Genomic DNA, 15,000 nt, shown 5'->3' with positions numbered 1-15,000 from the left:
CTGGATCTCATTATCACCCGATACTCTGATCAAATTGTTCAGGATCCACCACAAACTGATCGCTTTATTTCTGACCATGCGTCGCTTCTTTGCAAGCTACTTCATGTTAAACCGGCTTTGACTACTAATGTGGTCACTTACAGGAAACTTCAATCAGTGGACATGGATTTACTCAAAAATGACCTAGCTGCCTCTGAATTATGTCAAAAACAACCTGAAGAATTATCTAATTTCGCCCCGGAGGGAGTTGACGCGCTTTTATGTAACTATAACACTACTTTGTCCAGAATGATCAATCGTCATGCGCCATTAAAGGAAAAGACTTTGAGGGCTAGGCCAAAGGTGCCTTGGTACAATGCTGATATAGATAACGCTAAACGAATACGAAGGAAAGCTGAGCGAAGATGGAGAAAAACCAAATTGTTGTCCGATCTGATTATCTTTAAGTCTAAGAAAAACCATGTGACTTATCTCATGAATCAGGCTAGACAAGTGTTTTACACTAAGTTTATAGATGAGAATAGTGTTGATCAAGGAAGGCTATTTCGAGCCACCAAGAGACTTCTTGCGAGAATGGATGAGTTATCTTTTCCTGACTATCATGAAAAAAGGGCCCTGGCTAATGACATCAATGACTTTTTTGTACGTAAGATTACCAGAATCCGTGCTGACATTGACGCTACTGAAGTGGATGATACAGTACCCACTGAATCAGGAGTAGGAGATCTTTGCACATGCTTATCTTTAAGCTCCTTCTGCCCTCTTACTGAAAGTGATGTAAGTGCTCTCATCAAGAAGTCAGCTAAGAAGTCTTGCCTAATTGACCCTATGCCGATTACCGAAAGTAAACGTATGGTTCCAGGCTCTTAAACAAAAGACGATGGTCAAGACCAAACGGAAATGCGTTTTGTTCAATGATCTTTTTAGTCTAAAGCCTAGTTTTGGTATGTCGGGAAAATCCCAGACGTTAGTGGATTTCTCAGTCTCCCGATCGTCCCAGACATTGCCGACTAATGAAAACCACAAATCGTGCACATCCCCAATAATCTGGGATGGTCGAAGACGAAACGGGAAAACAGAAAGCGTTTCTATTTTCCCGACTTGTCCCAGATTATTGCGCTCGTCGCCAATCATTCCCGACATGTGAAAACTCAAATATCGGAGATGTCGGCAATGGTTTTAGCTCGTTCCCAACCTCTAAATTGCAAGGCTCCAGTCTCTCTCTCTCTTGCAAATAAAAATGGCATCAGCATTGGCGTCAGCCCTTGTTGACGAAGACGATTACCACAAATCTTTCGCTGTTGAAGCAGTGAAGGGAAATGATAATTCTTTAGAAAACTGTAGAAACTTTATTGGATAACACGATTACTGAAAATTCAGTAGTTTACATTGTGTTCCATTAATAATAATATTGATAAAAATTGAAAAAGTTCACAAAGTACTCCTAAACTAAACTAAAATTATTAGAAAGTTCTATGAATAGTGAAATGATCGAGCTTAGAATTACTAACTACGTATTTATTACTTATGTACTTTTTAAAATTCCTTAGGGGTGTAATACTTCTAGTGCTAACATCTAATGTGTTCCATAGTCGGTTGACACTTGCATAAAAAGTGCGTAGACCAGAGTTGGTACGAAAAAGGGGTATGAATAAATTATTTGTTGACGCCCTTGTATCATGTCTATGCTTATCATTAACATAGGAGATATAATCTTTAAAGTACTGAGGGCAACAGCCATTAACAATCTTGTGCATTAAACAAAGCTTTCTCATTCGTATGACGCCATCAATAGGCAACCAACCTAGCTTACTGAAAAGTTCAACAGAATTATCAGAAAAATTAGCAGCTAAAATTAGCCTGGCACAACGTTTTTGAACTCTTAATAATCGTAGTAAATTTTCATTTTTGGTGTTTCCCCACACTTTGCAACAATATTCAAATAACGGTCGAATCAGTGCGTTGTATAATAAATTTCCAAGCCGATGATTGAGATATGTCTTAGCTCTCTTAAGCAAGCAAATTCTAGAATTTAATTTATCAATTAGGAAATCGATATGATTATCCCAGTTCAAATGTTTGTCTATCTTAACGCCTAAAAGTTTTTCATCCTTGGCTTCTTCAATCGGAGCGCCACAAAGAGATAGGTCAAGAGATGGATTACCAGAGTGCAACAGTTTTTGTACGGTTCCTATAATCAGATTTTTAGTTTTTTTCGTGTTCGGAACCATCTTATTCAGAGATAGCCATCTACTAGTTCTGTCAAGGCTGTCTAGAAGACCACGCTGAATAAGCAGCGGGTCACTGTTAGTCTCCCATATGGTAGTGTCGTCTGCATATATGTCGACCTTTGAGTTGGAGATTCCAATTGGAAGGTCGTTGATGTACAGCGAGAATAGTATTGGGCCCAAAACTGACCCTTGCGGAACTCCTCGAGCCAGCACCAATGCAGCAGCGTTGTGTTCGATAACTAAGCTATGATTTAAACCATTCTTGAGATGTATTGGTGACATGATATTTGTCGATTTTAGATAGCAATAAATCATGATCAACAAGGTCAAACGCCTTGCTTAGATCTAGCAGCACTGAACCCACGACCTTTCTAGAGTCCATGGCCTTAAGCCAGTTATTGGTGACGTTTAAGAGCGCAGTTTCACACGAATGGTGTGGTCGATAAGCCGACTGGTTTTTATGAATAAGATTGTTAGAAGTGAGGTAACTGAGATACGATTTTGCAACATGCCTCTCGAGAGGTTAGAGATAATTGGCAAAATTGAGATTGGGCGATAATTATTTCTGTCGTAAACTGAGTCCTTCTTATAAACTCTTTCATGGACATCGTCAAGGAGTTTCCTTGTATTTACAACCATGCCTGTGCAGATTTTAAAGATCGGAATATAAAGGCCAATGCATGGCGAAAGATTTCAGAGCTACTTGACCTGGAAGAATCCAAGTGTAAGCAAAGATACCAAAGCATTAGGACAACTTTTTCAAGGTACGTACAGAAAGCAGCTGGAAAAAGTGGCGTTGGTAGAGATGACATTCAGTTAGACGCGAAATATGAACACCTGAGGTGGCTTGCAACCTTCATTAAAACAAGACCTACTTCTAGCAATGTGCCTGTACATGACGTAAGTGAAGAGCAGTCTAAGTCAGACGATGCGGAATCCGAAGCTTTAGAGGATGAGGACAAGTAAGGTAAATGCTGTCTATTTAATTTTTTTTTGTGTGTTACAGAATTCTGGAGATCATGACCTTTTTAATATAAATTACTTTGGGAGGGAGAATGAGGACAGTGATAGCAATAATTTATTTTTATTACTTTTACTGTTGTCACTATTATTATTATTATTATTATTATTATTATTATACATCAGACGCACTGTGAAAAATCTGATTGGTCGAGAGCATTCAATCAATTCACAATAGCTTGTGAACTTGACATGATAAGTGGAATATCTGCTGCAGATATTACATTTATCATGTCAAGTTCAACGTCTGCCTGGTTACTAAGCACCTTGGAGTGTTCTCCTCAGAAACAAAATGGCTCAACACTTCACTTCTGTTTCTGAGGATGAATTATGTGAAAAATGTATAATAAAACAATTATTGAATGCGGTTTTCGCATGATATCATGAATTATCAAAACCTCAGTTTTGATAATTCATGATATCATGCTCGATTGATATTAATAGCAAATATTTCATTATTATTACTGGGTTGCCAGTATGGCAATCCCAGTCGGAAAGTGGGTGGGATTTGTTCGTTTTATTATTTTTTTTCCATGTCGGTAAAAGTCTTGCCTGTCACTCCCCTGGAAAGTGGTGTCTCTGTGCATAGAGCCTTCTGCGCATATTTTCTTAGGATCGAGAGGGTAGTGGAAATGGGTAGATTTCTCTGATGGACACAGTAGAATCATTAACTTAGCCTGCAATGGCGTCCAAAGTCATGTAACGCAAATGGCATTTTAGTGGATCCTTAAACAAAATATACCCTTATGGAGCTCAATAATGGAAAGTCAGTTGGATAAACTAGGCAGGCGGTGAAAAACCAACACCTGGAATCTCAAAAGCGACAAGTAATGGACTTCGACAACAATCTATCGCCCGTTGAGCCGAAATCAAAGTGAGCTGTATTTCTAAAATAATATTTTACCAAGTGTGCTATTATGTAGAACACTGAAACCAAATGGAAAATTCTCTGGTAACTTATGGGTTCAACAAAGACAGAGAATGAATCAAACACCTTACGTGGATCTGTGATCAACTCTGCACAGTCTTCAGGTAAAAGAATAATTGGAAATGTGACAGCAAAGAATTATTTGAAAGAAAGCTTGTCGTCTATTTTGTGCTACATTATTCAAGGAAAAGGTTCTTCATGTAAACGGGTTGATCCTGAAATTTAGTTTGTTGCAATATTGCGCATATTTGACATGATTGAGTTTCTTCTCTTCACGCACGTAATGAAATAGAAGGGGTTTTTGCCTCTAATAGCAAATATGTTTTTTGTTTCAAAAAATTGTTCACTGGAAAAGGTGGCCTTTATGAATTCATCATGTTTTATGATATGCAAGCTTAAGTGGATAGTTTTTATGGCAATAGTAAAGCATTTTCTTGTCAAAATGAGGTTAGCATCTATCTGGTGTGTTAACTTAATTAAATCGTGAGTTTGTATTTATCGTCTGCCATGTAACCTTCATTTCCACTCTCAAAATTACCTCCAGAACCTACTTTTTGCGTAGAATAAGCTTTTAGAATGATGTTCTTGTTTTGCATAAAGCAAGCTAACAAAATCTGTACCTTGCTGAGTTCGCATTTGTTAGCGTTAATAGTATTTTCGTTCCAATGTTTCTGTTTTATGAGGGATATATTGTTTTGGTCTCCCATCCAGATACTAACCCTGCTGGATATGGGTTAACTTCAGATGCTCAGAGGGCACGCTTAAACTTGTGGTGAAAAGAAGTTGTGAGGGAACTTGAAAATTATCAACATGCCCAGAAGCCAATGTTTCTCGCTTCTCTTTTATTTGTTATTCTTCAGAGACTGGAATGCTGTAGTTCAATACCACACAATTCAGTGCCTTCTAATTTTCTATAACACGTACCACAGGCAACCCAGTGTATGCTTCTCGGAAGCATCTCGTTGTTACTATTGGATGCGGTAATGTTTCTATAATCAACATTACTATTACTTTTCCATACATTTTAACGCAAATTGATGATATCTGTACCCTTATTTATCATTAATTATTATTTTTTTTATAGTGAGCACAGAGATTCAACTGGGATGAAGCCAAGAAACTAAGTAAAATAAAATTGAAGACATTACCTAAAAAGCGATCCTGGTCTCCTGCTCAGAGTGCCTTAGACCCAAATTTGGAACTATGCAAAGTGATGCATAGTTTTCAAAAGTCGTTAGATGCTACCTGCAAAGCACCTACAAAGATGGACAACAAATTGTCTCCTGATGCTCATTATTGCTTAAGTTTGGCTGAAAGGATGTCCGGTCTTGACAACAAAACAAAAGCATATGTGAGACACTCAATTGAGAAGTTGTTTTTTGATATTGAGTCAGGCACATATGCTACTATGATTCCAGCACCTCAGTACCATGCATCATCCTATTTTAATAGTAGTCAATTCCATGTGGTACAACCAAGTGCGAGTTTCTCTGAAGACATAGCCCCTAATAATGTTATTAATTGAGTGAATTACCTTTATTAATGTTTACTGTATGTTGTTGTTTTAAGTATCAAACAAAAAGAACCATTGCAATTTACTTCAACAAACTGTGACTTTATTACGTCAAACAAGCTATGATAAGTGAATCAATAATTTGTTATCCTTATACCGCCTATTGTTTACTGGCTGTGTTTCAAAGGGCATAATCCTTTTCATATTTACTTAATTTCTGTTAATCTCTGTGGTAAATGATTTATGATAAGGTAATAAGTACGGTTTAAGACCAAATATGTCGTCGCCCACTATGACATAGGGTAAAATATGCCCATCAACTTCACTTGGCTCAGGAATGTCAAAAGGCCATCAGCAAAGCCTTTTCCGATGTTAGACTCAATGAAGATACTAGCATCATTGTCTTTACCATAGCTGGTTACGACTACCATTGTGAAGCAGTAATTCGCATCACATATTGCTAATAGAACAATACTGTGATATCCTTTATAGTTGAAATATTCAGATCCTCCATGAGATGGGCATTCAATCATCACATGCTTCCCATCAAGTGCTGCGATGCAATGTGGAAAATTCCATTCCCTAAACATTTCTTCTGCAATAGCTTTCCAGTCAGATGAGCTGCAAGGAGACTTAACATACACGTCACTTACTGCATTCCAGATACCGATGCAGGTATCCCAAATAATGTGACAAATGGTCCTTTTCCCTAAATTTTGAATCGAAAGTTGAAAGACTGAGATTGTTGTGAATTACTGACCATTTGCAAGATATCTCAGCGTCACAACCAGTTGTTCAGCTGGTGATATCTGGTCAAGACGTCTTTTGAATGTAAGGAGAGACTAGGGTTAACAAATGTTCAAGGCGTTCCGGACTCATCCTGATATAACTAAAGAAGTATTCTCTGCCTGAAAGAAGCAACTCAGAAAACAGTGTGTGCAACTGACCATATTTCTCTCTCTTTTTTAAATACTCTCTGATCCAAGACCTCTTCGTTGCTCGTTTGGACGTCTTCTGTTGTTTTAGGACGGAAAACCTTGCCTTCATGAGGGCGAGAATACAGAGATATTGCAAGGGACGAAGCATAAGCTCGTGTGCATCCATAGTAACGTTTCATTTATTTTCTTTTTTCGAACTTTTCTAAATTGTCTGGATTGTGAAAGACGTTATGCCATTGAAACTGGGATTTTAAGATAATTTAATGCAAAGTGGGGAGCGTTTATCCAGGAAAATGATTTTTAGTCTTTTTATTTCCTTTGTCGAGATGTAAGGAGAGCAGCTTTTTGCGCTAACTCTTTGGAGACTCTTGATGTTTTTAGACGGATAATCAGAAGTGCATAATGCGTGTGGGTGTGTGTGTGGCTGTGCGTGAGTATGCAGGAACTAAAGTTATTTTGGCTTCTTTGTATTATAGATTTGTATTGTTAAGTAATTACTGTATAGTAGCAATGTAATCATGTATTTATATGCTTTATATGTAAGTAATGTAAATCAGTGATGTAAATTAATTGATTAAGAAAAAAAAAACGTTCAATTTCTGGCGCACTTTCCATTTCCCGCCAAAGTCACCATAGGGAGAATCTGGGACAAGCGTCTGTCGATCTTCCGATATGTCGGCAAAATCTGGGACGGTCGGGAAACTGCGAAATCCCCAATCATCTGGGATTTTCCTGACATATGAAACTACGCTTAAGAGCCATTTCTCCAGAAGTGCTTAGAAAATTGCAATCGTAACACACCCTCTACATAATAGGTTTCTTTTCATTTTATGTTAGCATATCATTAGAGCAACAATTCTACATATGATGTACTATTGACTTTTGGGGTCAGGGGGGTGCTAGTCCATGTGAGGGTGTAATGACATCACTTTCAGGGACCTGTTTAAGACCTAGACGCGCAGTTTCTTTCATGTATTGTTTTTCAATTGGAAGTGGCTGTTAAGAATTTCTAAAATCTTGCTGGGTACAATGTACTGCTATATCTTATGTTATAAAATATTATTGTTTTGTCGGTCGCGATCGTTTCACTGTTATCAAACCTTTTATTCCGTTGGATGTAAGGAGTGTTACATCAATGAAAGTTGTGTGGTTCGAATCCTAATAAGAAAATTACACGAAGAGAAAATAGAGTGAACAAGAAACGATTCATATTTACCCAGTGACTCGCTCAGGTTCACAACCAACGAAAAAATGGTTTTACATTAGTATTATATCGTCATGATGACGTATTCCATTAGTGGTAGTTAAGAACATAATTTCTCAACGAAACACTCCCTCTCCTCGAAAATGGATACACGGATTCTTTGATACTACTAAGTGTTCAGAAAACAGTTAGGTTAACACTGATTAGTAAGAGTTCATAAATCTTCAGAAGGTCACATGTTCTTCCTTAGGTAGTAGCACCACCAGACGGTGAACAGGTCGTTCGATGGTGACGTAGCCTTTGCTGTCATATTTGGTAGCAGGTTCGCCAGGTTTTGGATTTTTATACTTTACTTGTACCCTTCGCACGTTTCCATCGGTCCCCAGGAATGTTCTGGATACAATCCCAAGACGCCACTGGCCTCTAACCAGATTGGAATCCTGAATTAGGACAACATCTCCAGAGTTCAGATTACGGTGGGCTGTATGCCATTTTTGCCTCACAATTAAATCTGGAAAATATGTTCTGGTCCATTTCTTCCAGAAGCCATCTATTATGTGTTGGATAAATTCAAAACGGTGTTTTGGAGTTGTAGATTCCTTGAAAGGACCACTAGGTACTCGCTTGGTTGATCTGCCTAAGAGAAGGTCATTTGGGCATAAATATGAACCATCGTCGGGTGATGTTGGGTGTCTGCCTATAGGCCTTTCCTTGTTGAGGTTGGCGACTTCGTAGAATACAGTTTGAAGTTTGGAGAATGTCAGAATACTTTCTCCAGTAATGGCTGTAAGCGCTCTCTTAACAGATTTAATAAGAGATTCTGATGCTCCATTTTGCCATGGTGCATCAGCAGGTGTAAAGTTCCATTGAAATCCCTCCATAACTCCAAAGTTCTTTAATTGTTCCCATTCCCATGACTTTGTGACACTTTGTAATTCTCAATTAGCTGCGACGAGCTGTGGACCGTTGTCAGAATATATCTTACATGGATATCCCCTCACTGACGCAAATTTTTTCAGTACCATCACAAAATTCTCTGTACTGTAGTCTGGTGCCAGGTCCAGGTGAACAGCTCTCGTTGCTAAACAAGTGAAGATGACTCCATACGCTTTAGATGTGGTTCGTTTCTTAACTTCATCACGAATTGTGAAAGGACCAAATAAGTCAATGGATGTGGAATACCATGGAGGAGCTGGTTTAAGCCTTTCTATGGGAAGATTTCCCATTACTTGTTCTGACAGTTTCTTGTCTAATCTTTTGCACACAATACAGTTGAACTTGATGGATTTAACTAGTTTGAGTAACTTTTGCTGGCGGTAGTCAGAACACCATGGTGCCCTTTCTCATGAACGTGTCTTGAATAAAGTTGGTATGGGAGAAGTATGACGTCTCCTTTACTGTAGCTCATTTCCATCCATTTCTCCCCACGACCACTTATTACATGTATCCCATCGCTTCGTATACGAGGACATATACATAAACGCTTATACTTCCCGTCTTTTACATGTTTATCCATCGTTTTTTGTGCCTCTCGAATCCAAAATATTTCTGCCCTTTCGATATCTTTACTGTTTAGGTCTTGCGTGGCATTCTTAAATGCCAGTCTGGGGTTTCTTTCATAAAGCTTTAGAACTCTTGCCGTCACTCGTAGCAGATGGTTGTACTCTGAAAATTTTTCAATATCAATACGAGCTGCTAAGCTATCTTCCACACTTGCGTTGACTATATTCGCCATTTTCAGGATTTGCTTTGGGAAGACGATTTTTAGATACAATCAGGTTACTTGCAAGTCCTCCACCTTGTTGTGGCCACCTTGCATAAGCACAGGATCCGTAAGCGTCATTCGAGGCATCCCTGAAGATGACAAGAGATGGATCACCAACTGCGTCTGACGGTTTCATGCATCTCTTAAATCTGACATGATTCATCTCGGGTAATTCATTAAAGAATATCAACCATTGCTGTGTATTCTCTTCGGGGATTGAATCATCCCAGTCTAGTTTCTCATTGCTTGTCCATAAGCGTCGCATTAAGATTTTAGCTTGAACGGTAAAGGGTCCTGCGAGTCCAAGAGGGTCGTATATGCTGTTTATTTGTGACAATATCATTCGCTTTGTAAATTGCGGTGGGAAGGTCTGGTTTTCCACATGTTGTGTAACATTTTGAGTTTTGCGGTGTTTCTTCTTCTTTAGGTACAGATTCAACTTCGTCTTAAAGCGTAATTGATCGTGGTCTGGGTCCCATATCACTCCAAGTACCCTTTCAGAGAAAACATTTGGTTCGTTTGGTACGAATGTCTCCTCTCAACTCTCTGCGCTGTGTGATAATATCCATTCTTTGAGTTTGAATCCGCCTTTGCTAATCAGTTTCTCTATATCTTCGGTAAGCTTCTTTGCTGTTTGCAGGTCCTTTGTACTTTCGATTATATCGTCCATATATGTATTACTTTGTATGATCTTCGCTGCGGCGGGATAATCTTGACTCCCCATTTCGGCTGTCTTGCGAAGTGCCAATGTTGCGATCGTTCCCGAAGGCTTATCTCTGAAAGATACTCTTTGTATAACGTAAGTATCCGGTGCCTTCGACACGTCCATATTTCGCCACAAGAATCTGTGCGTGTGTTGATTAACCAAAGTTGTTTTGACGGTATGGTACATTTTGCTGATGTCTCCCATGAATGCTGCTTCGTTTTCTCGAAATCGTATTAGTACTCCAAGCAAATTGTTGAGAAGATCTGGTCCTTTGGCCCAGTAGTCAATCAGGACATGGCCCACGTAGTTCGCGCTACTATTGAAGACTATTCTCACAGGGGTCGATTTGGAATCTGGTTTCAGAACCTCATGATGGGAGATATAGTGTACGGGGCCTTTGTAATTGTCTATGTCGTCTTTAGAAAGTTTGCGTGCTACTTCTCTGTTCACCATATCCTTGACTTGATTGTTGTACACTGTAGCATGTACCGGAGTCTTTGCGAGTCTCCTTTCAGTAGAGGCGAGCATTGCTAATGCAACTTTACGATTATTTGGCAGATCCATCAGATCTTTAATCCACGGATACTCTGCGATCCATCGGTTAGTTTGTTTGTCATACGAGAGATTTTTGTCGATCAATGCTAGCTCCCTTTCTACTTTGAAAGTGTAGTCTTTGCTGCCTATTGCGCATTTGCCGCACTTGCTGCTACCACAACGTGGGTTGCACTCAACGCCTAGATTCTCAATGTTGTAGAAATCGTCTATCTTGACTTCGAAACTGTGATTCACTGTAGCATAGTGAAGTTCGTGTCTTGTGTTCGAATTCTCGATTAACGGATGTGTTCCGCCGATACATCGCCGAATTGGCTCTTCAGCAGTAATAGGTGTACGACACATTGCTCTCTGACAGGGTGATAGGCGGCATATTCATAGCCACAGGTCCGGTGAGTCGCTGAAGTTCGTCTTGCGCTACATTGTGGAATAGGTGTGTCAGTCTGTCCATGTTTATCCTCTCGATGTCGGACGTAATCTTGTCTATACCATATACTTCGAATTCCACGATTTTCCCTTGTTTGTCAAGCAAGGAAAGTTTGTACTTGACTGTTCTGATCGTTTTGTACTGACCACCAATTTTTACGATCGACAAATTCACAGCTGTCCCTTTAAGGCGTTCTTCTTTGGCCTTATTGTTAGTGATAAAGCATAAAGATGCCGCAGAGTCCCACATAACGTTGGCCCATCCTCTTTTCGTTCTGATTCTTTGTATTTGAAGGAGGCATGTGTCTTCGATGTTACTACATATGCTGCCTGGTCAGGAGGCGCTGGCTATATTTGCGGGTGTAGGTGATGTTCTTCGTTCATCTTCGTGTAAAGATTTGTGGTGTTGTGACGAGCAGTTACCGATGTTGCATGTTTTCTTAGTTTTGCAACTTTGCATTCGATGACCCGATTTTAGACCAGACCAGCAGGCTCCCTTCTCTCTTAGGAGTGCTATTTTATCGCTTATGGGTTTTGATAAGTAGACTCTGCAATCTTCTGTTGAATGTTTTGCATCATCATGGATCAAGCATCTCCTCTGCGTCGTTCTTTGACTCTTAAAATCGGTTTCATCCTTGGCTATGGTATGATGAATTACGGCCTTCGATGGTACTAGTGGCGCTCTCAGTGAGGCATTATCATATTCAATTGCTCCGCGCTGGTTTTGTAAAAACTTGAGAAGAGATGGAAATTTATCAGATTTGTTGACAGTGCTATTTTCTACGCTAACTCTTTCGGCCCATTTTCGTCGTATGTCTGGGGGCAGCTTTTTCTCGATGATGCTTACTGAGCTCGTGGTTGTTATTTCTGCTTCCAAACCCAATCGTCTGAGGTCTCTGTAACTGTCTTCTATGATTTCAACAAATTCAGTGAATCTCTTTTCTTCTCCATCTCTGATCATTCTGGTTCTACGTATTCCGTCGATAATGACGTCTGCCACTTTTGAAGGGTGTCCGTATTTCTCATCTAATGTTTTCCACATTTCTGTGGTGTCGTCGTCGATGCTTTTCACGGTGTTCGCTGGTTCGTTGCCTAGGCATGAGCGAAGATGAGGCATGAATTGTCTTTGAAAGTCTCTTTTGAATTGCGGATAGGTGCGAATTTCGCCTGCAAATCGCGGTATTTTTATTTTTTCTACTTGAAGATTGAATGGTGCATGAGTTTCTTGTGCTACTGGTTTCGGCTCTTTCTCACCAATGTGCCCTGAGACTTGTTCAATGATTTCGTTGAATCGGCACTGTATTTCGGCGGCCCATTTTATGGCAGTTGCGGCCTTCTTGTGTTCTGCAAGATCTATAAACATCTCGTTCGTTTGTTTGCAATTTGTAAATTAACTAACTGGGTTAGTAGCCTTTTAATGAGGGTATAGCAATCATGTCAGACTGAATAGCGTGCGTAGTGTTGCTATGCAATGTTTCAAATACTGCTTGCGTGGTGTCACGCTTCAATAGAGCCTTTCATTCGTTCAATTTCCTCGTGCGCTTTCCTCGCGCGTACTGTTTTCTTCTCTAATTACGTTCTGTATATACTTGATCTTGTATGCCTTTGCTTGCGAACAGTTCCTGTAATTCTAAAATCCATGTTTCTGCGGCTTCTTGTTCTTCATTGGTTAAGAACATCGTGTACAAATCATGCTTACCTTCCACTATGTCCCATGCCTCGGTAAGCTTTAGGTAATTACCTTCAACCATTTCGCGTCCTTGATTCGCGTCTATTGATTTAAGGAGTTCATTTCTTTTCCTTGTGAATCTCGCTTTGGCTGTAAGCCGTATGCTTTTGGCTTCGTCTGCCATCAATGTGTTATCCGTCCCGGTTTCCGATGGGATTCGAATGTTTCGTCGGTCGCGATCGTTTCACTGTTATCAAACCTTTTATTCCGTTGGATGTAAGGAGTGTTACGTCAATGAAAGTTGTGTGGTTCGAATCCTAATAAGAAAATTACACGATCATGAAATATAGAGAAAATAGAGTGAACAAGAAACGATTCATATTTACCCAGTGACTCGCTCAGGTTCACAACCAACGAAAAATGGTTTTACATTAGTATTATGTCGTCATGATGACGTATTCCATTAGTGGTAGTTAAGAATATAATTTCTCAACAAAACAATTATAAACTATTACGTTATCAACTATAGGTTTGGTCAGGTGACGTACAAAATCGTCACTAATATTGCTAACAGTGTAATTCCTATGTGAAAATATGAAATGGCATTTAACCTGTTAAAAGTGAATTAATTTTAATTGTTCACAACTTACTTATGCAAATGCTTCATTTATTTGTAGTTTTAAAAATTTTGTCTGTCGTAAAATTTCGGTTGCGATATCATATTTTGTATGACATCACAATTTGCATTGCATTGTTTCAAATGGGCCAACAATGGCTAATTCAAACTTTTAAAAAAACCTATGTTGATATTTGCTGTAATGCAGAGAAACTTATCTCACCCACAACGAACTGAACTCTTGTTCAGTCAACTGGATAATTAACCATTTATCTTGTCACGTGACCTATCTCATAAAATTACTCTCTTATTAAACAGCATGATCATGCGTCCCGGGTAGATCTACGTAGCAATCAACAGTGGAATGAGATAACGCTGTATTTGATTGCCAGTACGAAATATTTCCGCTGCCTATTGCAAACATTCTGTTCATCAAAAGAAATAATTATGACAGGTCACGTGACCATCACCTTACACATAATAAGTAGAAAAACAGTTGTTCTCGTGATCTTTGATATGCTTGCCAAGTGAAGTAACGTTTTGGTTAACTTATAGAAAGTTATGATGCTTTGTAGATTTCTGCATAATTAGGCCCAAATGTGGAGGCAATGTCATATTATATTGATTACTTGACACTAATTAAAAAATCAGTAAGTATATTTTATTTCACCAAACCTGATCTGATTTGGCTTCAATGTTTTTTATTTTCTTTTTATATTTTTATTTAAGATATTTTCTCACCTAATAAAATAATGTAAGACAATCTCAAGTTAAGTCTTACCCATAGTTCCTTGCTACCTTATTACCCATAATTCTCCATCCACCAAACATAGAAGCCATATTGGAAGCAACTGTAAGTACTCGTCTGGTTTGTTCATTTTAGCTAGTTTTAACTCAAGAGTAGGTACTTGTACACTTTTCAGTTAAACAGCAAAAAGATGTTGACTTTTTCTTGACAGTTTTTTAGAATTCATCATGATTATTTTCTACAATCAATGTCAGAAGTAAAATGCCAGTTTTGTGCTCGTGTAGTTTCTTTCAGTTTGCAACCAACAGTCCGATTTCATTAAATTGACAGGAAAGATGTAAAAGATAAGCGTACTTTTGTAGGGAAGCATGTTAATATATGTTAAGATAGTTCCTGTATTCTTCTCGCTATTTCAAAGTAACTGTCAGTTATAACATAAGCTACAAATGAATTAGCTACGTACATATTGTAAGTTTCTTTCTTTCATTTGAACTGATGTGACAGTAACTGATTGAAACCATGGCCAGTGACGGTAAAAGAAAGTTTCCTGACAGTGGTACTTCAGGTGAACTGCTTCAACTTTTACCTTTGAAACGACCAAAGAAAACTGTCAACTGGAATAAATGTTTGATTTGCCAGTCAACCAATAGTAAAGAAATACTGCAACAAGCTTCAGCGGATGGA

General features: G+C 38.8%; 2 protein-coding genes across 2 annotated transcripts; both read right to left on the bottom strand.

Moving 5' to 3' along the window:
• Positions 1 to 8,058: 8,058 nt before the first annotated feature.
• On the bottom strand, positions 8,059 to 8,715 carry LOC138046325 (uncharacterized). The gene has a single exon (XM_068892989.1). It carries the CDS (start codon positions 8,713 to 8,715, stop codon positions 8,059 to 8,061), a length of 657 nt encoding a protein of 218 aa, XP_068749090.1.
• A 1,422-nt stretch (positions 8,716 to 10,137) lies between these two features.
• On the bottom strand, positions 10,138 to 11,202 carry LOC138046324 (uncharacterized). Its single transcript, XM_068892988.1, has one exon. The coding sequence runs from the start codon at positions 11,200 to 11,202 to the stop codon at positions 10,138 to 10,140; it is 1,065 nt and encodes a 354-aa protein (XP_068749089.1).
• Positions 11,203 to 15,000: the final 3,798 nt, after the last annotated feature.

This window comes from Montipora capricornis, chromosome 4 (assembly GCF_036669925.1).
Source record: "Montipora capricornis isolate CH-2021 chromosome 4, ASM3666992v2, whole genome shotgun sequence".
NCBI classification, from domain to species: Eukaryota; Metazoa; Cnidaria; class Anthozoa; order Scleractinia; family Acroporidae; genus Montipora; species Montipora capricornis.
Note: the sequence above shows the minus strand (reverse complement) of the source record. Positions and strands in the feature narration are given on the sequence as shown.

Bases quoted from the DNA above. Each gene is read 5' to 3' on its own strand.
- LOC138046325 (XM_068892989.1), bottom strand. From the start codon at position 8,715: ATGGAGGGATTTCAATGGAACTTTACACCTGCTGATGCACCATGGCAA.
- LOC138046324 (XM_068892988.1), bottom strand. From the start codon at position 11,202: ATGTGTCGTACACCTATTACTGCTGAAGAGCCAATTCGGCGATGTATC.